The sequence below is a fragment of the Sprattus sprattus genome (assembly GCF_963457725.1).
Source record: "Sprattus sprattus genome assembly, chromosome: 12".
NCBI lineage: Eukaryota > Metazoa > Chordata > Actinopteri > Clupeiformes > Clupeidae > Sprattus > Sprattus sprattus.
In genome coordinates, this window is record NC_137910.1 from 19,704,292 (window position 1) to 19,729,230 (window position 24,939).

General features: G+C 44.5%; 1 protein-coding gene across 1 annotated transcript; it reads left to right on the forward strand.

Annotated features, from left to right (window-relative positions):
• Positions 1-40: 40 nt before the first annotated feature.
• On the forward strand, positions 41-24,754 carry kif20ba (kinesin family member 20Ba; the record flags this gene model as incomplete). Its single annotated transcript, XM_080848352.1, has 33 exons — positions 41-145; positions 290-373; positions 488-607; positions 690-828; positions 1,480-1,664; positions 1,777-1,828; positions 1,922-2,131; positions 2,592-2,703; positions 2,875-2,946; positions 3,053-3,199; positions 3,328-3,490; positions 5,129-5,410; positions 5,620-5,759; positions 5,976-6,099; positions 7,085-7,295; positions 7,852-7,904; positions 8,022-8,141; positions 8,445-8,592; positions 9,207-10,557; positions 10,829-10,967; positions 11,408-11,530; positions 11,641-11,701; positions 11,886-12,011; positions 12,496-12,614; positions 12,989-13,144; positions 13,401-13,577; positions 14,365-14,508; positions 14,693-14,803; positions 15,028-15,252; positions 20,657-20,728; positions 22,755-22,881; positions 22,999-23,123; positions 24,674-24,754. The coding sequence occupies 33 exons, from the start codon at positions 41-43 to the stop codon at positions 24,752-24,754; spliced, it is 5,604 nt and encodes a 1,867-aa protein (XP_080704478.1).
• Positions 24,755-24,939: the final 185 nt, after the last annotated feature.

Consider the following 24,939-nt stretch of genomic DNA (forward strand, 5'->3'; position numbering starts at 1 on the left):
TCTGGTCCTCATTAGTTAAGTTCGTTTGTTTTAAAGCACAATGGACACTTGTCAGAATACAACCGTGGAGAGGTTGGAGTCTGAAGATGTTGCTGATTTGAGGAAAGACTTACTCTCTGAGTTTTCAGACATGTCTGACGTCCAGGTAAGGAAAGTAGTTGCTTGGCTGCCTCTGCGAGACATTTGCCCTGCATTTTATCTAGTTTTGCCTTAATGTTTGTGTATGAGATCCAGAAAGATTTCACAAGTTAGGCCTAATGTTTGTGTTAAAAAAAAATTACCTTCACAGAACTCTGCAGAAAAAGAACATTTGAAGGTCTATCTTCGAATAAGACCATTCACATCGTTGGAGACAGAAAATGGCGAGTCTCAGGTATCTGTCATATGCTAAATTTGTCCTTGAATGTATTGTGTTGCGCATTTTAATGGGGCATTTTAACTGCTCAACACACCTCTTTACTATAAGTGTCTCATCCCCTGTCTTTAGGGCTGTGTGGCAATAGAACAACCTGATACTGTCCTTTTGAAGGCCCCAAGGATGTCAGTATCAGCTCGCCTGAGTGACAAATCGGCATCGCAGACGGTACAGCGGTTCCAGTTTTCACAGGTGACTCACTCACTCTTTCCTTCGCTTCCCCCACACAGTTTCCAAACCGGTATGTATTCATGATTTTATTTGTTTTTGGAAGGTTCATGGTCCTGAAACCACACAGAAGGAGATGTTTGATGGATCAGTGAGCCCTCTTGTCAAAGATGTTCTAGAAGGAAGGAATTCTTTGGTCTTCACATATGGTGTCACCAATGCAGGAAAGACTTATACATTCTTAGGTATGAAAAACATTTATATATTTTAAATGGCATCAGACAATTTCTTCTGAGCTTTGATCTGAATTATTGGAGTGTATGCCTCTTGCATACAGTACAGTACATTTGGGGTTTTGATTAGACAGGTTGGTCACAGCTAAGACTTAAATTTCCCTCTATATGGGGAGTTCAGGGTGTCATTGCCACTGACATTTGAAACTATTGATATTTTTTATCTAATTAGTGAGTGACACCACAATAATGGACTTGACCAATGGCCATCACACTTGTGAAGTCTCCCCATAGTTTTTTTTCGCATTGTCTGAAAGTAGCCAAGGGGATCTATGCATATGTCTTATTTTAGTTTAAAAGCCTTCTTAAAGCAACAGTAAGTAGTTTTAAAACTAGCTAACTTACAAAAAAGAACAGCATGTGACATTCGTGACGTTTGTTTGTCCAATGCTGCACACACACATGCACGCAGCAGCCAGCCCTTTTGGACTGTGTCTTTGCCTCTAAACAGCCTGTTTTCCTTATTTGGCAGATCTAATTTACCCTAGTAAACAGTAAAGAGTATAGTGTGATAATTGCTTTAATACTGTGAATTTGGGGATTGCTGTACGTCAGTGTGTCTTAGTCTGGTTTTAGTGTTTAGTCTTTCACTGTTATTTTCAGGCCCGGAAACGAATGCAGGAATCCTGCCACGGTCTCTGAATGTAATCTTCAGCAGTATCGAGGGCCACACCTACACCCGGATGAATCTGAAGCCACAAAGGTGCAGAGAGTTTGTCAGACTTACACCAAACCAAGAAAATGAAGAGGCCGCTGTGAAACGCAGCCTCTTTAAACTCCTCAAAGAGGTATTAATCTCAGTTCACCGAGTACAGCAGATTATTCAAAATGCAATAATTTAATGTCTGCTTTTTCATTTTTTGTTGTTTAATGTTGACCTCTCTGCTTTCTTTCTATAAGTCTGATCAGAGGAACACAAGCAGCCAGTCAAACTCAAGGATAACACCAGAAGGTAATGTTGTTTAACTTGTAGAAAACTTTTATCCACCCAGTGTTCTTTTTTTTAAGTTGATAGTTTGCCACATGTGTCGTATGCTATGGATAGGTTCCACGCTGAGTGACCCGGATGGCTCTCTGATGGAGGACCGTGTCAGTTTGGAACTGGAGGAGCACACCAAGTTCTCAGTCTGGGTGTCCTTCTGTGAGATCTACAATGAGAACATCCACGACCTGCTGGAGCCTCTCCCGACTGGAGCCACCAGGAGATCCGCACTCAGGCTCTCCCAGGATGTCAAGGGAAACTTATTTGTCAAAGGTAGGGGTGTAGTGGTTTATACAGTTGTGCTAAGTATTGTGATTAAAAATAAAATGATAATAATAACAAATGATTATTTAATGATAACATTGTTTCTGAAGTCCACAATATGGTGCAAGACCTTATTCTTCTCTAACATCAGAGTGGAAATTGGAAAGGAATCGGAGGGAAAACAAATGTACTGCGCCAAGATGGCTGCATAGATTCCCAGTATGCGAAACATAATATATGGAAGAAATGATTCGCAATGTGTTGTGGAATCGAATCGCAATGCTTGCTATATTGTGAAATGTAAAAATCGCAGTAATGTCGTGTCGTAGCCAAATATTGTCATGGTTTCGTATTGTTCCCTCTGTGGTCATTCCCACCCCTACAAACTGTAAACACTGCCAATAAGAGAGATATCAGATGCTTCTGTTATGTGACCATACCATCACTTTTTTTTTGATTGGTGATTCAGATCTGCGTTGGGTCCAGGTAAACAGTGCTGAAGAGGCATACAAAGTCATGAAACTGGGCAAGAAGAACCAGAGCTTCTCTAGTACCAAACTCAACCAGCTGTCAAGCAGAAGGTGTGTGCTCCTTTGCTTGATGCTCTTTGAAGAACTTTAACTAGATAGTAATACTGCTTTTTAAGGCCACTCGCACACTTTGGATTTTTTTTATGACAAACTAGTTGTAAGATGGCTGTGGATCCTGAGTGTTGGTGGTTGTTTGTAAAATAATTGTTCATCTCTGTTCAGCCATAGCATCTTTTCCATCCGGGTCATGAGGATTGAGGATGTTGGGCTTCCTAGAGTCAAAACAGTCAGTGAGTAAGTGTCACGGGCTACATACAGTCTGCAAGTGTATGCAAATTCCTTGTGGTGTAGAGGTATTGGCACTCACACTAATGGTGATAATTATGTGCTCATTTTAAAGGCTGTCCTTATGCGATCTGGCTGGTTCTGAACGGTGTGCCAAGACTCAGAATGTCGGTGATCGCTTAAAGGAGGCAGGAAATATCAACACGTCGCTGCTCACTCTGGGCAAATGTATTAATATACTTCGGCACAACCAGCAGTCTAAGTAAGTTCCACATGTTGACTCAATGCCCGTGTACGGTATTTCCAGCTTGGACATGAGTAATGTTTCAAAACAAGCTAATACAAAAATAGTCAATGTGACTAATTCATATTTGTGCACTCTTTTATAAGGGCGCCCCAGTTTGTGCCTTTTCGTGAGAGCAAACTCACACACTACCTGCAGAGCTACTTCCAGGGACGGGGCAAAACCTGCATGATTGTCAACGTCAATCAGTGCGCCTCCATGTATGACGAGACGCTCAACGTGCTCAAGTTCTCCGCTGTTGCACAGAAGGTTTGTGTGGTTTGTTTGTTTGTTTGCCTGCTTGCACCTGTACGTTGGCCATTGTCTTGCTACTGTGTGCCCCCCCCCTTTCTTTGCCTGTAAATGTAAATGTGTCCTGCTTGTACTGTCCCCCCTGTCTGTACTACCCCCCCCCACCCCCCCATGACTCTGTAACCTGCGCCTTTGGGTATCTGAAAAAGCGCAATACAAAATAAAGTTATTATTATTATAATAATAATAATAATAATAATAATAATAATAATAATAATAATAATATCATTTAGGGCTGGGCGATATGGGAAAAAGTTATATTTCGATTTTTTCCCCAAAAAATTTTCGATTTCGATTTTATATCACGATATGAACAAAATCACCCCAAAATTTTTTGAAAAACGTACATGCAAATACCCGCATTCTGGTGCATTTTACCATGTTTTTCTCTGAAATGTAAATCATGTTATCAGCATATCAAATTCACAATTGATATAGGTTTGGTGGCCTGATAATTATGTTGGCTACATTCAAACTGACCACCTCATTAAAGTATGACTGTTCAGGTCAGAAATGGCCAAATGTGTATTGAAACCCAAAGTCTTTAAGGATGGAAGCTGCCAGAAGTAAACGGTTCACGTAGGGGAAATAGTTTTCATACATGGCAAAGCTTGACAGCATGCCCAGCACACCAATGTTCATTTTATTTGTGGCATTGACATCATCTTTCGTGTGTGAGTCAAAGAGAGGTATACAAGTGAGTGACACATAAAAAAAAAAAAAAAATCTTCTTTGGTGAGTGTGTGTTTAGTCGCTGCTGTCGTTAGAAAAACTGCCATTAGCTAGCTAACGTTAACGCCAGATTAGCTCACGGTTGTTATGGCAATAACAATACAATTATAGCCAGATAATGTCCATTGGGTGGTCCTTAATTATCCACTACAGGTAAAACTTGGGCAACTCTGACTTACTTTCCTCTTCTTCGAAAAAAAAATCCGTATGTCCATTTCTGTGGTCTGCTTCTAGCACGACGCTCCGATCAAATCAGAGAATGAATGAACATTAATGACAGTTGAATCTGCGTGCGTGATGAGGCTGCGTAGTACACCAGGAAAACGCGGAGTTGATTTATATTGCTGTGGGTATTCCCCACTGATAAAGTTGAACGGATTTAATTGTGAAGCAATGGAAAGAATAATGGACTAGTAGACCAGCAGTCTCGCACGCACTATTTTGACTGCAAAAGTGGGGGGGTCGAAACGACTTGTTTTGAAAAGTGAGGGGGTCTTGTCCACCTCCATTTACATTGTCGCGACGCCCATGGGCTTCGTGCGGCGCTGTATTCGCTGGTCTGTGAAAACATTGATTTTTTTTTTTTTTTGAAGGCGCCGTCTAATCGAACGTCTCATTTAAAACCGTAGAAAAAAATTACATCGCGATTAAAATCGAAATCGAAAAATCGCCCAGCCCTAATATCATTACACATTGTTTTTAGCTCTCAATGCTTTCAGTATTTGCTCATAGCTTTCAGTGCCTGGGTTCAACCCATCAAACCTGTTTCTAATTTACTTTACTCCCTTAATCCTTCCTGCGCACCTCCCCCCACTTTCACTCCTCCTCACACTCTCCCATCCCTCCTTTCCTCCCTCCCTCCAGGTGGTGGTGGTCCTGAACACCAAGCCAGTCCCAGGGATGGAGGTTTTGAAGAAGGGCGAGAGGAAGGTGTCTATGATCATCAACAACGCTGAACGCAGAAACCTGGAGAGGAAGCTGAGGAGGAGTTCACTAGTGCAGTGGGACACGAGTCTGGAAGACGTACAGGAGGATGAGGACATGGAGGAAGAGGAGGAGGAGGAAGAGGAAAGCACGGTGGAGGACACCATCCATGACGGGGAGGACGACTCGACGACCGATCTCATCGACAGAGAAGCATATGAAGTTCGTTTAACATGCTTTTTAAATAATCAGCAGATTAACCTGGACAGGCTCAATAGAATATACTTTATTTGTCATTGTGCATTAGATACACAACAAAATTAACTTGTGCAACCACTAAAAAAAACAACGCTTACATCCACATACACCCTTCAACCATAGACAGGAACTGGAGGTGATAATGTGTGGTTTCAATGTGTGTTGTACCAAAGGAGCAGCTGACACTTGTTGAGGAGCTGAAGGAAGAGCTCCAGAAGGCGAGGTCTGACAACCTGCTGATGGAGTGCCGTATCCGTGAGGAGGTCACCAACGATTTCTCTGAGCTCTTCAGCCAAATGGAGGCAGACTTCAGGTGTGGCTCCACCTGCTGGCTCATCAGCTGGCTTTAGATGAAAGGTTTATGTTTAACGGCAGTATGTGGTTCTAATCCAGTGTTGGTATACAGTCTTGGCTCTGTAAATGGAAACGTAGTGGTCAAGAACTCCAGCAATTTGAATTCAAATATCAACAACATTTGTCAGCATGGCGGACTGCAGCTTTAACCAGAGGTTTAAAATCTGTCTTGTAGTGAGCGGCTGGTGAAAGAGAAGGCCATAATGGAGGAGAGAAGTGAGAGGCGTCTGGAGCTGCTGAAGGACTTGGTGAAGAAGAGCTCCCGTCATGGTGAAGATGAGGAAGGCTCTCAGTCTCATGTACGTAATGTGAAGTGAAAAGTCAGGAAGTACTGCCATGTGAGAGGAGTGATGGTTAAATGCTTCAAAGGCTTCAAATTGACCAAAAGATTGTAACAGTAAATTGATTGTTTTTAGAGTTAACTTAAGGCAGCAAGAAGGAGTTTTAGCCTGGTTTTACTAAATAGTTGCAGATGTCGTGTTGTGAAAGCTTTTCTTGCATTTCCACATGGTGTTCCGGCCGAGAACCTTAGAACTACATGGTGCGTATCCTTAATGGCTAATGGGAACGACACATGTTTATCTGTCCTCGTCTACAGGGCCATATTCCATCATAATTCATTTGAAGATGATGCCAAAACCACTTGCTTATCAAAACAAACCATGCTAAAGGCATGCAGCAATTTGCCACTCTTTGAAGCATGGTTTTATGGACAGCTATTACTGTTCTCTTCAAATTAATTATCTTGGTATATGGTCACACGAATGACACCTCCCGTTCCAGCTAGCCGCCATTCCTATGCACTGTGCAGTTCTGTGGTTTGTAGGGGTGGGGGAGAAAAAAAACGATTTTTTTTTATTTATTTGATTCTCTCTGGAACGATTCTGTCTGTTTTTTTTTTTTTTACACATCCGTTTTGTGTTGAAATGCAAGCTGCATCGATTATTACATTGTTCATAGAAAGTCATAATTGTGACGAGGAATTCTCTAATTAAAAAATAGAGACGGTAAATTCATCTCTTGATTTTCTTTTTAATTATCAAACACAAAGTAGGAAGTGATTTGAGATGCATTGATAATCGTTTTATCAGTTTAGAATCGATAATTGGTTTAGAACCGAATCGTTGACCTCTGAATCAGAATCGAATCGTAAGGTGCCAAGAGATTCCCACCCCTAGTGGTTTGGGCTGGAATTGCTGCTTTAACTTTAAACTCTTTTGACTTTAGATTTTCTCCTTGCTGACATTTTGTAATTGATGTTTAATTTCTCTCTCCCCCCTCCAGGATGAACCGTCTCTGTGTCTTGACGAGGTGATCGATTCCATGTGCAGCGACGTGGACAGCATCAGGAAAGACGCAGAGGCGGCACAATCCTGCCTGGTGACCCACTCTGCCCCCGCACCCATAGCTATGCTGAGTGACCTTCAGAGGAAGGTCACCGAGGTCACTGAGGAGCTCATCAAGAGCCAGAACCTCCTCTCCAAGAAGACCTCGGGTGAGGAGACACTGGGTACTGGGTATCAATACCTCATTTGTCAACCCCCACCCGCTCCCTTCCCATCACCCCTGCTCCCTTCCCCTCCTCTGCTGAGAAAAGTATGAAGGAAATAAGGAAGGGATGCAAGGAGTTTGAAGGTATGAAGGGCAGATTCACATAAGAAATAAGATGTGCCCACTGGTGCTCTGTCTCTACTGATTCCTCTCCAACTGGCTCCGTCAACTGATGATGCTGTCATGTGTCCCTGGCAATAACATTCATCACGCTGATCACCCTGTACAAAAAAACAAAATAACCTGTTCTTGTATTGTCTGAATTGTAAAGACAAGACCGTTGTTCCTTGTACAGAGTGTAATGAAACTGACCGATAGGACTCCCTCATGGCATCTCAACCATTTGAAATGGTAGACTACGGACCTACCTCTGCTAATGTAAACCCTCTCAGGAAATGTATTAACATTCCTACTTATCCAAAGTGCTGTTTTGTTGTACTAAACAGGCTAACTTACCCAGCTAACACATGGCATGTGGTTTCCCTGTCTGTTTTCCATAGAACTGGACAAATACCAAAAGCAATCGAAGGAGGAGCTTGAGGAGACTAAAAAAGTAAAACGAAATATTGAACCTAATTTTAAGCAAAATGCCCATCTTGTTAAATTTAGTTGAGGTCTGGTGGATGAATTTCCTTAAGTATACTGTGTGTGACTGTGTCTGTGTCTGCAGATGTTGCAGTCTCGGGAGGTGCGCTGTGAGGAACTGGTGGTCATGTGCCAGCAGAAAGACGAGATGTTCTGCAAACTTCAGACCACCATGGACAAGCAAACTGAGGCCACCACTAAGGATGTGAGGCCATTTCTGTTCTGCTGTTCTCATTTTCAGTGTGTGTGTGTTTGTGTGCGCTATTTCGTTTCTCTAATTACATCAGTATGAAGGCTCCTGTCGCTCGTTTCATTGAGTGGATAATTTACACCACAACATACAATTCAAATTATAATTTACAAAAAAAGTTTACAAAAACGTGTGTGTGTGTGTGAATTGGTGAATGTGTTTCTGTAAGTGAGTGAATGGGTAAATGTTGAATTTTTGTGTATTAGCTTCCATTCCTTCTGGTGCGTCAGTATTAAGATCGCTCTTATCCTTTGGCAGAGAGAGCTGATTGACTCCATCCGAAAAGAGATATTGGAACTCAAAGCCAAATGCACCTGTTCACGTGCAAGTGGGCGGAGCTCTCAGGCTGAGACCAGGAAGCGGCGGCAACAGGAGGGGCTTGACGGACAGCCCCCTCTAAAGAAAGGTATAGAACTCGCCCCAGCTGCAGAAAAGCCGCCTTTGCACCTTATGGCCAACAGGGCGGCGAGTCAGGACAAGCGGCCCAAGGGGCGCAGATACATGCAAGGCAGAAGACGCTCCGGAGTGAGGAAGTAGTGTGCTGTGTTTGAAATATGTCTTGAGAGATTTTAATATTTTCTATTTGTCCTTGCATTTTATGTTCTTCATTGAAATTAATTTTTATAATTATAATAAAGACCTTTTTTTATTTGTATTGGATTTGGTATGGGCTGGGGCAATATGAGATGTGTCTGAGTGTATGAACATGATATTTCTGCATGTTGTCTGTCTTTCCACTCCCACTGATACCTCCATACACACACTCATACACGGCTCTCAAAAAGGTTTATATTTACATCCAGATGAGATGCATATGAGTCCTGTTTAAATAAACTGTATAACTTCAAAAAAATCATCATAAGTGATCAAAACAGATGATGGTCTGCAAATGATATGCAAGTATTTTGTCCTTGAAGACTGCAGATGTATAGTATACCATGATCGAAAGTTCCATACACGTTTGACTGGTTTTCATACCAATTATAAAGATGACTGATGCAGCTGCTGCTGTCTCCTCAGGTGCTGGGGAGGACTGCGATGGCCCTGAACACTCTGACCCGGCAGAGGTCAAAGGTCAGCTGGAGGACATGCCATCAGAGTCTAGAGTGAAGGACTTGGAGCAGAAGTGCCAGTCTCTGGAGCACACTCTGCAAGACCTCGCTTTCCAGCTGACGGAAGGAGAGCGTGCCCAAAATGACCTCCTAAGGGAAAAGGAAGAACAGGTCAGAACACTAGCTAACCTGGAAGTGGAGGTCAGCACGACCAAGGCACAGCTGGTGGCAACTCGAGCGCAGGATGCAGGGGAAATCGAGAGGCTTTACAAAGAACTGAACGATGCTAAAACACAAATGGCCGTTCAAGAAGGCGCCCTCGACCAGCTGAGGGAGCAGCTCAAGCAGCAGGAAGTGATGTCGGAGCAGAACAAGTGCAATTCTGACCCTCGGGTACAACTGGCCAGCTTGATGGCACACAGCCCTGCCCTGGAGGAGAAGGTCAACCAGAGGCAGGAGATGGATGATAAGCAGGCTTCACTTTCTGCCAAGGACATGGAGCTTTGTCAGAGAGAGAAGAAGCTATCAGAGAGGGAGGTTGAGCTCAAAGTCCTTCAAGAGCAATGCCATGCGCTGCGGCATGACACCGAAGAAGAGCTGAAGAAGAAGCTGGGTGAAAGGGAAGAGGAGCTCGGCCTCAGAGAAGCCACGCTGTCTCTACAACAGCAGGAGCTGGAGAAGAAACTAGCCAACATGGAGACCCATCTGTCTGAGAAAGAGGAGGCTCTGGAGGTGAAACATGCCACGAAGGGTGTGGAGCTCTCCCAGAGAGAGGAGGCGCTAGAGAGGAGGCTCACACACAAAGAGACGGAGCTGAGTCAGAAGGAGGAGGAGCTAGAGAAGAAGCTGGCTGACAAACAGGCAGAGCTGTCACTCAAAGAGGCGCAGCTGGAGAAGAGGGTGGCCCTCAGAGAGGCTGAGTTATTGGAGAAGGAGGAGGAGCTACGCAGGCAAGCCAAGGAAGCGGAATCATCCAAGGAGGCAGAGGAGCTACAGAAGACTATAGCAGACCGCGAGGCTGTAGTCGCACATAACGAGGCAGAGTCGTCCCAGAAGGAGGAGCTGGAGAACAGGCTGGCGGGCAGGGAAGGGGAGCTGGCCAGTAGGGAGGCGGCGCTATCTCAGAAGGAGGAGGAGCTGTCTCGGCTACAGAGGAGCCTGAAGGAGGCGCAGGAGCGAGCGGAGGAGGCCGAGACTGCTGCAGTACAGGAGGCCCGCCGCAGGGAGGTGGAGAGGAGGAGAGAGCTGCTGGCCGTGGCGGAGGAGGCCATCGCTCTGAAAGATGCTGAACTGCAGAAACAAGCCCAAGAGATCAACAGGCACGTGTTCTAACCAATGTCCAGTCAGAGCCACTTACCTTTTAGCTCAGAATAATGACATTTTAAAGCGGAAGTTTTCTTTTTAAAGGAACATCTTCATTTAATAGAGTGGCATGTGGGGTATAAGAGGAATGAGGCTTAAATATAATGTCAACTACAGTACAATGAAATGCTGAATCTCAGGAGGATATATTATATGGTACATTATTGAGGGATTTTACCATATTGTCTGACTTAGTTCTGCTTGTGTTCTTGAATGCGTGTGTGACAGGTTAAAAGAGGAACAAAAGGCGGGCACAGATAAGGTTCAGAACCTGACGTTGGATCTGCAGAGACGAGAAGACGACTCATCTGACCTGAAGGAGAAACTGGTTGACTCCAAGAAACAGATTCAACAGGTCCAGAAAGAGGTGAGACCTCAGCCTGTCACAATCCTCTAGCTAACCTGCCTCACCACAGGTGCTGTGGAGTGGAGCTGTCAAGTACTACTATATGTTGTCGGATCGTCTTACTATTTTTTACCACTTGTATCAGTATTTAATTATTTATTCGTTTGTATGTCCACTATGGGTGTCTTTAGCCTGTTAATATAAATGTAATGCCTGATCAGTGCCTTTAGATAGAAACAAAAGGCCAGTGAGTGTTCCGATGTTCACAAGACCTGTGATCCATTTTTCCCTTAAATTTGAAGAAAATAATTGCTTTCAGCAATACTATCATCATACTTGTGTGTTTGTGATGTATTGTATGGTGACATGTATCATTATTTGTATCGTATCGTGGGGTAGGTTGTGATACCCAACCCTATTGCTCGATTGATTTTAGCCTCTCACCCTGATTCCGTCTGTAGATCTCCTCAATGCGGGATACGGAGAAGTCTCTGAGGCAGAAGGTCCAGGACCTGGAGAAGACCCGAACTCAGCTCCAGAACGAACTCGGCAACAGAGAGCGCACCATACAGCTGCTGAAGAGTGTAAGTCGAATGCTTTCAGTCTTCAGTGCCCCCTTTCAAAGTGTTATCATCATCCACGATATTGCTGTGTGTACACACTCACGTCTGTGTCTCTTCTCTCGTGCCTCCAGGAGCAGTCAGCGGGCTCTAAATCAGATGAAAACCTCCAGCTGTACCAGAAAGCATGCAAAGGTACATCATGTCTTCAGACCTTTCAAAATGGATTTCATACTGGTACTGTGAGAATGTAATGAAGTTTAATGGTGTGTGTGTGTCGTTTGTTTGTCTGTCTGTCTGTCTGTCTGTCTGTCTGTCTGTCTGTCTGTCTGTCTGTCTGTCTGTGTCTATCTGTCTGTTTGTATGTGTTGTGGTGTAGATCTGCAGGCCCGTGAGCAGGTGATGGAGGACATGCGTCTGGTGCTTACGGAGCAGGAAGAGACTCAGGACCAGATGGACCTGGAGCTGGAGGCCCAGCAGGAGCTCAACCAGCAGCTCACTCAAGGTCACCAGAGAGCTCAGTGAACACACTACACACACACACACACACACACACACACACTACACACACACTACACACACACACACACACTACACACACACTACACACACACACACACTACACACACACACACACTACACACACACACACACTACACACACACACACACACACACACACATACTATGTTATATTATGTTTACATAACATGCACACATGGCACAGATACCAACAGCAGCACTCCTCTGCCCTCACACAAACTACATATGCTTCACTAACACCACACACAGCGCTCACCGAGGCCACATAGCTCATGTTATCATTTCATGCAGATCCGTGCATTTCCCAAAAGTGAAGAAGAAGGTTTATTATCATTAGATGTTAGAGAGACTACCATTTTGATCACTAGTTGCTCGATAAACCTTTGGGAATGGCAGCCCCTGGTCTGTCCTGTGAGGTAAATGTTCAGTTTGGACTTGTGTCTGCAGAGGTGGACAAGCTGAAGGCTCTGCTCCTGAGGCAGGACAGCAGGAGGGACGCTGGCCCAACGGGAGAGGTGGACACTCGGGCCAGAGAGGAGCTGGCGAAGGCTCAGGACAACCTGAAGGTAAACTCAGACAAATCTAGAGTAGTAGGCCAGTACAACAATATACTGTACCTGTACGCCCAAAGTTCTGCCCAGTGCTCTTTAGACTTTCAATTCAGACATGCTCCAAAAATAATTGCATCACTTTTTGGGGAAACTATGAAGCTTTGATGGACTGAGTGATGTTTGTCTACTTCCGGTTTGGTTGGGGAACAAAACTATTAATTATAATTCATAATTAAAAGAATGAAAATGGTTCACTTCTGCATTGCGTAACTGTAATGAAGGAATTAGTGCAACCCTTGATCTGTGAGATACTGAAAGTTTACACCATCCAACATCATTCTGTGTTTGTGTTTGTTTGTGTGTGTGCGTGTGTGTGTGTTATTGTGTAGCTGTCCAGTGAGAAGTACCAGGCGGAACGTAAGAAGTGGCTGGATGAGAAGCTGGTTCTGATCCGTCAGGCCAAAGAGTCGGAGGAGAGGAGGAACCAGGAGATGAGGCGTTTCGCAGACGAGCGCGAGCGTCACGCCCGGCAGCAGACCCAGATGGTGAGGCACAACGTCTGTCAGACTCTTAATTACAGAAATAACCAAATTAGCCACTGTGTGCGTAATCGTGTGTGTGGGCTTCCTGGAAACTTCAAGCATAAACAACAATACAAGCATGTTTTTTCTGCTTCTCTAACCGCATGATTTTGCTTTTCTGATTCGCGATTGTGTAGCTACATGTGAAGATACTTTGCTGTTGTCAAGATTAATTCCAGGCCAAGCTGTAAATTTCAAATTGTGATGTGTGTGTGTTCAGGAGGGTTTGTCGGACCGTCTGAGGGAGCAGGACCACGAGATGGAGCGCTGGCGCAAGGAGAGGGACACGCTTGTGTCGGCGCTTGAGGTGCAGCTTACAAAACTAATTTCCTCAAACATGGAGAAGGACCAGCAGCTGCAGAAGCTCCGTTGCAGTAATGTCTCTCAACCACTAGAGGTCAGCACAGGGCTGCAATCCAAACTATCTGTGTCTTTGGAACTCTTGTGGTGGGGCAGTGATGTCCATAACACTGTTTGAACACGATAAAGGATTACTTTTAAATAGCTATTTTAGAACAGAACTTCTAGGGAACAGACAAATGCATCCTTTTCCAGTAGGCTATAGAGTGTGGTGAGGCAGTTTAGTCCTTAATATTGTTGGAGCATCATAAAAGATAGCTTTGAAATAGATATTGTAAAGTCAAACTAAGGGAAATATAAAACAAGGCTACAAGTTGCTCTACTGAAATGACTGAAAGAGTGGTATTGTGTTGTTGGAAAAAAATCTCCTGTTATTTCAGTCTGTGTCAGGATAATAGTTTTGTTGTAAAACGATTCCATTTCCTGGAATACACTCCTCTTTCTCAAGCACCTGTGAGACTTCTAAAATAGTTTCAGAGCTATCTTCACCTGAAAGTTACAGTATCACTATCAGTGTGGGAACAGATATCTGGCTTGAGACATTGTGTCCTCACTCAAAGATGCAAAGAATGACAATAGGAAACTCTGATTGCTAATGTTTGTGGGATAACAGCCAGACTTTATCATCAGTAGCTCAATAGCGAGTAGCATAATCTATTATGCTGATCGTCATTCTCAGCTCTTGCCCAGCATATATCAGTCTTCATTTACGTTCTCACACATCTGCAGAGCCATTGAGCCCCGAATGGAAAGAATGTTTCTCACAGCTTGGTGTGTGCGCCAGTATAAAGTGTTGTGCTTGGGCTGTTGTTTTTTTTCTGCAGGGTGAGGTGCACATTGAGCAGCTGCAGAAGCTCCTATCTGACAGAGAGGCAGAGATCCTGTGCCTGAAGGAACAGCTCAGGACCAGCACCCAGCCCAGCCCCTCGAAACCAGCCCAGAGTCCACAGGGGGCCTCCTCAACACAGGTCAGGCGGCATGTCACGCTCTGCTAGAGACACATCACACAAACACACCATCATCAATATTGGCAATGCATTGGGTTCTCAGATTAGGGTTCTGTGTGCTCCCTGTCTAAATCTGGCTGCTTTCAGTTCTCAGATTAGAATTCTGTGTGCTCCCTGTCTGAATCCGTCTGCATTTGGTTCTCAGATTACCCCAGTGGAGGAGCCAGCAAAGGTGTCGGACATTTCATTTGACAACCCCCTAGAGGGCAGCACTCTGAAACACACAGAGAAGACCAGAGAGTCTGTCATCAGCCAGGTAGTAGGACCCATCCACACTCATCATTAAGTTAACATGTCCATTTACATTCAGACCTGGTTTTATATTTATATATATAAATATAAATATGTGTGTGTGTGTGTGTATATATATGTAGCCTACACAACATATGGGTGTTCTATGCAGAACAGGTGGTGCTAAGTCTGTATTTGTGTGTGTGTCTCATAAAGTCCTGTGGGTGGGACTTTAATTAACACTGACAGTCTGTCCTGCAGGGTTCGTCAGGGGGCTACCCGTCCGTGCTGGAGTCGTCTCAGATCTCCACGGAGACGGGGCGGCGTTCCCGTTTCCCGCGGCCAGAACTGGAGATCTCCTTCAGCCCGCTGCAGCCCCACCGTCTGGCTCTCAAGCGGCAGGGAGACGAGGAGGCCGTCACCTACAAGATCACACGCTCCGCTCGTAAGAGGAAAAGCGGGGACATGGAGAAGGTGAGGGGGGGCGGGGTTGGGCGGACATTACACGGGACAGACAAACATGTAACACCCATGCATGCACACATACTCTTTACATTGTGAGGACATGAATGAGTTTGACTTTACATGACTGAGAGTTTAGTTCCCCATGGATAGGATGCATGCAGGTTGCACCATGCATGCATTTCACCACTCAAGACGTTGTGTCTGAGCCAGCTTGTTATTTTTGTGTGTGTGTGTGTGTGTGTGTGTGTGTGTGTGTGTGTGTGTGTGTGTGTGTGTGTGTGTTTGTGTGTGTGTACTATTACTTTTCAATGCTATGTAGAAGTTCTTATGGTAAGGGGGAGGAAGAACTGGCTTTTGGATGTGTGTGCCTGATTAGTTTGTTTGTGTGTGAAATGGCTAGCCCGTAAGGATGATGAAGATGATCGTGTTGCTAGTAAGAAGTTTCTTGTGCATGAGTGGAAACCTCACTGGAGCTTGGCAGACAGAAATGCCTTCATCTGATTTATTGATTTTGGCCAGCGCGAGAATGCGGAATGTTGCCTTTGGGAATGAGCCGGAATTGGGCTCATCACTGATGGCGTGGAGAGGCCCTAATCCGTCCATTTGCACTCCGTTTTATAATGAAATAGTCGAGCGCTCAGAGCCGTCCATCTCTCGTGCTGGAAGTACGGGGAACTCATACATCTGAAGAGACCAGAGAGGGGAAAGTCAGCCGCCCTGAGAGGCCTACCTGGGAATAAAGCCGCTAGCCTCTTTCATTACCTTTAGGTTATTAGTCTGAGCACTCAGCCATGGCTCCTCTGCCTCTTCTACTGAGTCACCCCGAGGGTGCTTTAACCAAGCAGCCTTGGCTAATCCTCCTCACACACAGCCCACTCCCCCCTTCTCTGTCTGACCCCTCACACACACACAAACACACACCCACCCACCCTGTCTCCCTATGCTCACTGTTTAGGGTTGGAGAGAAATACGCGTAGCTGTGATTCAGTTAGCCTAATGAGCCGTCATTTAAGCATAATCAGCCGGTTATGCTGCGGTGGTAATGGCATGCTAATTGGGCATGTTGATGCTCCCTCCGATCATGCTGCGTCTCACTGATGGATGCTGTATGAGCTCGGGTGGGCGGTCTCTGGACTCTGACTCCTTCACTCGTACAGAAACAGTCAGTGACGTATTGGGTCTGTATACACTGAAGGATAGGCAGATGACTTAAAGCTGCTGCCGCTTAGCAGCTGTGTTCAGTGAATGGCGTATTCAGGCTAATAACTTAAGACTACAACTGAGGAACATTCTGGTGAAATAGATTTTAATGTTCGTTTGATGTTTCTGATGGTGATCGGTATGAAAGGCATTACTTATCAAATTTAGTTTGAAGTGAGTGCAGATTTGTGCATGGGAAATGATGTACAGGCTACACCTCATCAGGTTCCTGAAACAGTCCTGTCTAAAGACTAAAATGAGCCAGAGAATCTATGGCAGTCATGACAAATCAGCTGGAGAAACTTCCCTACAAGTTCATGATTTACTTATCAGAACATGCCACACTTGGATTTACACTGGTTCCATATGTTACTTAGATGGACCACAGCCTAGTTTTTGTGGAGCTCGTTGTGTGATCCTAAGCCAATTTAAAGAATGTCTGTTTGTCAGGCTGCAGACAATAGGGGTGGACACGAAAGGTTGTGAATAGAGGGGAGAGAACCATTTTACTGACTGACGAAAAGTAATTTGCTTTTATGATAAAACTGAGATGATTTTGTTTTACCTCAAGAGCAGTGTGACGATGTGAGCAGTATTTCTTGTCGAAACTAAGCTAAACAGTGATAAAATGGAACAGAAAATACCCAGGTTAGCTAAGGGTGACTTCAGAAATCATTCGGTCATATTGTCAGTTTAATGATTATCCCAGCCAGTGAGGCAAATGGAATTGGAAAATCCTCAGAATCGAGTGCAAGTTGTAGTGACAGTGTTTCTTTTGGAAGACATACAGAACTCAGAGAAGGTTATATATAAAACATCAGGTCTTGGCCTGTCATGGGTTATAGGAAAATGCACTTTAGAAAGTATGAAAAAGAGATTTAAAAAAGAAAACTTGTCAGTAATGAGACATTATTACGATTTTTGAGGTCGTTTCATTGTTTGTGTGAAGAGCCATGTTTTTTTTTTTATCTGCAAATACTTGGTCGTAAAATACTTGTGTATTTCTAATTGAGTCTTAAACCCTGAAAATGGGTTTTAAGGTCATTTTTATAGTGTAATTATGCCCAGTGTTCAGTCAATCATGACTTAATGGTCATCTGAAGTCATGAACACAATTTCCAATTTTACTTTGCTCTGAAAACTCTGTAAAAATATAATATAATGTATTATCTTATATTGTATTTAATAACATAATGATATGGGGGAAAGACATTACGTGGACATAAGATTCACAGAAAGTAACATAATGGCCACTAGACTTAAGTATCTGTATGGTTCCAGACTATTCTTTAATGTGCATGCATGCATAGCAACAGTGTTGTCATGGTGGGGTGTAGGGCTGAATGAGTGCCAGATTTTTTTATCCTGTAAAGTGTGTTTGGCTAACACAGATTCAAGTCTGAAATATTCGTACACATTTACTAAACATTTAGCCGACATCTACGACAATATTCAGTATCACTTATAAGTATGGAATTTGCCTGCTGGGATTTTTTTTAACTGTCATGGCTCCTATTGAGGATTCTGCTGCCAATGATGGTGATGATTTAACACCTCAAATGGACATGGTCCCAGACCAGCATAAAATTAAGTTGATGAACACCGAAATATTCAGGGGAAATCAAATTCTCTTAACAGTCCTCTCTAATATGGCTGAAGTGGAGCATTGGTGGTGTCGCTGTGGAGTGAAAGTGTTATGTAATTTCCTGTGTTCGATATGAGATGGTGTGTGTGTGTGTGTGTGTTTGTGTGTGTGTGTGTGTGTGTGTGTGTGTGTGTGTGTATAAACCCCTTGCATTTCTTGTGTTGAGTGGAAGATGCACAGGGAGCATAGAGACAAAGCTCCGCAGTGGCCCACAGTAATCCCACTAATGACCGGACTACTGCTGACTCCTGTTCCTCCCTGCCCTCGCCTCAGCACAGACCTGGCAGCGCCCCACACCGCCGCCTGGATCTGGCACACACAGCTCTGCTCACACACACACACACACACACACACACACACACACACACACACACACACACACACACACACACACACACAATTGTGCAGTTTACAAACCCAAAATCACAGACACACACACGGTTTTCTCCCAGCGCTCTACTCTGAGACACACGGCACACGGCTACCTGTTGGGCGTGCTCGTGTCTGCTGGATAAATGAGCCTAATTTGGGCTATTGGGGCATTGAATATGCATTGCGGTGTCCAGTTACTTAAATGTATTAATGTAGTTGTTTTGGGTTGTGGTTAATACTCATTAACAGCTACAGCTACACCCTTGGATTTCCATTGACCCCTAATTGGGTGTCCTGACAGAGAAAAGCGGCTCGAGTTGCCTTTCATTGGACATTTGAGTGTGGGTATGATGCACATGGAGGTTAAAGGCTAGGAGTTTGGCCTCTACTGTTCGCAGCAGTAGTACCCTGCGGTCTCATTTATCTCCAGTAGTAATTGTCTGTTTGTCAGGCCAATGCCAAGCAGCCACTGGTGTTAATGTAGCCTGATCTCTGTGGGGTCCGTGATGGTGCCCTCTGAGCGAGGAGTGGTGAATCCGAAGCTATGGGATGGCATGAGACTGATGTAAACATTGCAGAGCGGATTCGACTGTCTGTTCTTTCTCCCTGTGTAGTCCTAGTTGTCTTAACGTTTTCTCCAAAATAATGCTGAAACCTTTGTAATTTTGTTTCCCCTCCCCCCCTCCCACACACACACACTCAAGTCCTTCACGTTAACGAAGAAGAGCTGCAAGAACACTAAGGCCACGCCACAAAAACACAAACAAAAGTCTCAGGTATCCTCTCCCTGTGCTCCTCAAAGTCTTCTTCATCTATTCAATCCCATAGCCTCATTCTTCATCTCGCCTATAGCCCTTCCAGCCATCATCACTCTCATTGGGGGTTTAATTCCTTTAATTCTGTTCAATCAATAGTTTGTAGAGGTACAAATCTGTCACGAAGTTCTGGACCATACTACTTTAAAAAGGGTTTTTTGTGTTGTTGTTTTTTTGTTTGTTTGTTTGTTTCCTTTCCCCTTCTGTGAAGCGCGTCATGTCCGTTCTGGCGCAGCCCTGTGGTTTAGTCACAAGGTGCCACAACCTAGACAGCAGGGGCTGAAAAAGGCATCCCGGTGACTCAACTCACAGCGCCGCTAATGAGCTCATCTCAGAGGCTGGCTGCCACTTCCCCGTCTCTTCATTTAGTTATTTCTTCATTCCAGCTTTTTGATTATCTGCCTGGTTATTAGTGAGGACCGTCATTAATAGACAGTCGTCTGGGCGTGTGTGTGTGTGTGTGTGTGTGTGTGTGTGTGTGTGTGTGTGTGTGTGTGTGTGTGTGTGTGTGTGTGTGTGTGTGTGTGTGTGTGTGTGTGTGTGTGTGTGTGTGTGTGTGTGTGTGTGTGTGTGTGTGTGTGTGTGTGTGTGTGCACGTGTTAAGCACAGGACACTGGAAGTGCTCTAAAGCAGGCTTTATTTCAGTGTCTGAGTTGGACCCAGTAGAGAGACGCAGACAGATGTTGCTGATGACTTATTGAAGATGCTTTTAACGGGAGTGCAGCACTGGCTCTGACACTAAATCCCAGCGGTTTCCATTCCCCTGCTTGTCTGAGCCGTAGATTTCACCCTGGTCCAGAGGGTCCCCTGGGCTCAGCCGCTCGCGCCGGCAGCCTCTGCGCCACATGCATTTTTTATCCTAATTAACAATGGAACTGTGTTTGTTTTTTGATTACGACTGTCGTCACCGCCTCCGCCACCGTTTTCCTGTCATCCTCGTGTCCTCGTACGTGAAAGAATGCCGTGGGCATGCGGAGCTGCCACCTCATGATTCAATAACCCACAATAATTCACAGCAGCCGTCGACCAAACAACCACTCACTCATGTTTCACCAATCACTCTAATCCTCTTATTGCATCGATCATCTGCTTGAATGAATTGTTTGATGTACTCACCTCTCACACAGCTCTGGACAACTGTGATTTGAAAGCTAGAGCATTCTGAAACCCTTGTTTCATGCTCCTTTCTCTCTTCCATTCTCTTCACTTTCCTTTCCATTCCTTTCCTTTCTTTCCTCTCTCCCTTCCCTTCTCTCCTCTTTCCCTTCTCTTTCCTTCACTTCACTCCTTTCTCCCTTCTCCCTATCTGTCTATCTTTCTATCTGTCTATCTATCTGACTGTCTATCTGTCTAACTGACTTTGTCTCCTTGCTCTCTGTAGGAAGTGGACAGTGAAAACAAGAGGAACGTGAGGTCCAGGGCTACACCCAAACTGGCAGCGCACCATGAGGAGGTGAGGCTGATACCGGGAGCCAAGGTGGCCACTCAGCTGCCCGACTGGAAACGGTCATGTTGTGTTATTCATGAGGCCTTGAGGTCATGGTCTTCTCTAAGTTCTGCCCAAGTTTTGATATGTAGTGTAGCATGGCCGGTGTTGGCTTTCTGACTCACTTTAATCCCCCACACTTGCGTTGATTTGCCTGGCTAATTCTCCAATCCCAGATCCTCCTATTACTGCCATTGATGTACCTCAGGTTCCAGCTGTTTGGCTCAAGGCGATGTTTGTAACCGTTTGTAACTTTTAAGTGTTGCATCAGTGGAGATAATGTGGTGGATTGCTTTTTTCATTAACACAGGCCCTTTGTGAGGGCAGTACAGAGGACATAAAAAGGTTGGGTGAAATTAAGTACCGATAGCAGGATGTGGTTATCAAGGAGTGTCTTTATAGTGAACAAAACACCAATATTTCCCTTTAATGGAATTTTTCCCTTAATGTCTCCTCAAAGATATTAAATGGAGCATGGCTGTAAAACAAAAGGCAGCTCATTTCACTGCAAAAGAAACGTATGCGAAGATAGACGAATAAAGATCATAACCTAATACATTTTTACTAGTTTTAATATAATTATAAAATGATTGTGACTATTACCAAAGACAATACAGAGATAATCGAAATCTGTTTCATAAACAGTAAAAATTAGATAAACATTGCTTAACTTTCAACCAACTGTTTCAACAGCTGCTGCATCCCAAGCCTAATATTTTTTCCCCATATTTCAGAGCTTCTCATAAATTTTAACAGCAGCAAGTCTTGGCAAGTGTACGCAGTCTTTGTTTACATACAAGACGAACACGCTCGCTTAACATGTTGGATCACACATATGGAGAATCTCCATCTGGTCTCGGACTGGCAGGTGCGCCTTGAGCAGCTTGGCACACATCCTGTCAGCGTGTGGCATTGCGCACGCCACTCAAAGCCGTGTCTTTCTGTAAACGACACAGTGGGGAAATGTCATCTCTGCAACTGCTCCAGATTCGTCTAAAAATACCCATTTGGTGAAGGATCAAATGATCTCGCAGACCATCTCATGTGGATAGCATAATGACCATGCCTGTCCGAGTCGAACTCGTCACCACGGGCACTATGCCCTGTGGCACTGTCATCATGGAAAATGCCCCTTCTTCCTGTGGCCCATTCTCAGTAGAGTGCATTCAACACGTGCCACAAATGGGCACCGATGGAAGCAAACAGGCGTCTTTAAGTATGCCTGCAACACGCTCGTTCCTCAACCGTATTTAGGTATGCGCCATGCCTGCAACACGCTCGTTCCTCTACTGGCTTCTGGGAACACGAGTAGCATCCTTTCATAATTTAATTCGATTCTGTCACCATTATGTTGACTGATGTGCACTGTGTTGCATTACTGTCAACATTTGAATTCCTACTGCTTGCTAGCTGCTCTCCTCTCTATTCAGATGTCTGTAGTATGGGGCCTGGTCTTATTGTCCTCCAGCTCATATGCATAGATTCAGAAAACATCATGGCTCTCACTCACTGGAATTAATTTCAAGGAAGCAGCTGCTGTGAGAGAGCTGTTCACTGAATGAATGGGTTTGCTCCTGAGTCATGAGTGAATTCTGCCACACACATCCCCCCCCCTCCCCCCCTTCCTATCTCCACCCGGCCGACCTCAAGCAGATGGGTCCCCCCTTAATTGCCGAGTTTCTGTTTAAGGTTCCTTCCTGACTAAAAGGGAGTTTTTCCTTGCCCCTGCTGCCATTGTGCTTGCACAAAAGGGGTCCAGGCTCTGGGCTCTGTAAAGTGCCTTGAGAAAATTGTATTGTTTGGGACTATATAAATAACATTTTATTTAATTTAATTTAAACTTGTGGAAATGACAGGTTTGATGTGCGACCGAAAAGAATGGAGTATTATCTCGGAGACCCCTACTTTCATCCGGTGCCTTTACAGTTCAGCTAGCATTGTGTTTATGAACGTATATAAAGGCTTTGTGTAATAGAGATGTCTCTCTCTGCAGCAGTCTCCTGCCGCGGGCAGTAAAACCTCCCATAGTTCTCAGTCCAGCCTCCGAAGCGGAAAAGAGGGAAAGTTCCAGAAGATCGGAGACTTCCTGCAGAGCTCACCCACCTTCCTGGGAAGTAAAGGTGAGTCTCCGCACGATCCTGTGGGTCTGACCTTCGCCTCTCTCACCTCCCACTGCCTGGGCATCCGTTTATCTGACATCTCTTGTCTGTTTTTATTTTCCTCTCTCCTGTCTCCAGCTAAGAAGATCATGGGGCTAATGAGTGGGAGGTCCGATGTGGACGGAGGCTCCTCGTCGAAGCGGCCAAAAAAGAAGCTCTATCATCCAGAGATCTCCGCTCCCATGGAAATATCTGCCCAGCAGGTAAGCATTGGTTATCTCTCTCACCGAAACACCAGCCACTTTCAACCTCACCCAGACGGGTCTGATAGACCCCTTCAGGCTGGACTGGAAACCCCACACATTCCTCTGAGGGTGTGTTGCCTGCATGCTCTCATGGGTAGTTGTAGGAGCGGGGATTTCACTCTGCTCCAGTCCGCTCCGATTTTAACTGCTTCTAGCGGCTTACATGTAGGTGGTTCACGTAGAATAGAATGGGTTTCAATGGGAGCATCCAAGCAACCTGATTGGATAAAACGCGTCACGTGAGACCCTTCCACCCCCCCTCCCCCTGCAACACTGGCTTGTGTGCCCGCGAGAGTAGCAAGATGGAGTTAGGGAAGTACTTCGAAATTCAGTGTCTGCATCAGAGGGAGCGGAGTTCTCCTGAAGTCAGTGGTTATCTTACATCTACCTATACCCAGTAAAAGTTACCTGTCCCAGATAATTCTTTGAAACACCAGCGATTCATTTATTACATTTTACTCACTTTCTCTAATCATTTGTAATAAATACACCACTCTACATCGCAGTTTTCATCAGTGCCTGTTTAGCTATTTGTGCTAGTCTATCTTTATAACGTAGCTACGTTTCAGGCAGTGCTGTATGGAGTGGGCTAGATAGCTGTTTATCATACCTGGTCGTAATTGATGACTCAAAGATGACTTGTTAACTGTCCTTGTACTGTTATCACATCTTCTAGTACCTTTTTACGATATTGGAATGAGTTTACAGGATATTTATCTAAGTGTAAACTTTGTCAGTTGTAGCTTTGGGTAATCCTGCAGTTGTAGGCGATTAGCACACAAAACGTTCCTGCAAAGCGATGGGTCTGACGATAACTCAGATTTGTTTACACTTTTATTGGTACAGCAAGATAAACGTGACACTTTTCGGTCAAAAACTTGACAGTCATACTGGTTTAGGCCCATTATTATCAGCAGGTTAGGTGATATGACCAACCGTTTGTCTGCATCATTTCGAATAACTGAATGAGACTTGACACATGTATCGGTGACATCATTAAATCAAACGCCATATGTCCCAGGGTCCTGGCATAATTACATGAAGGGAAAATGTCAGAAAATAATTTCTCCTAAAAATTTGAGCGGAAATTTAAGATGAGCGCGGAGCGGTTTTGAGCGGAGTGCCCTGGCACAACGTTGAGCTGCAGAGCGAATGAGCGGACATCCTCCTGAGCGGGGAGCGGGAATTGCGCGGCGCTCCGCTCCGCTCACATGCTCTGGTAGGCACACAGCTCTGTTTTGTTTGTTTGTTTGTTTGTTTTGTTTTTGCATATGCATGAGTTATTCACAGGATTATTTATTTATTTGTTTGTTTTTTAGTGGAGTAGAATAATTTCCCACAATCAAATAACCCGTTCTTCAGCCTGTTATCAACCAGTTTCCTTTGAAAAATGTTACATAAATAATATATTTCAAGTCCCATATAATGGTCGCCTCATTGTGATCCTGGAAAAAAAATGTGTTCTCTGTGAGTTAACTGAAAACTCTGGCTTTTCTGCAATCTCACAGATCATTGGACGAGAGACGGAGGAGAAGGAGAGTGACCATCTCATCATAAAGAGACGGCTGCGAGCCCGCGTGGGGAAGTGAAGCCCTCCCAAAGGGAAGCCTGTCAATACTGTTTTGTTGTGGTCTGTCAAACCGCATTAGTCCACCACTTGCACCAGGATTGCATTTGTTTTAACACTTTTATAAAAAAAAAAAAACACTTGCACTTTTCTTTTTTTAACTGTACACAGTGTTGTTATAGAAAGCCTTGCGGTATTTGTATTGTT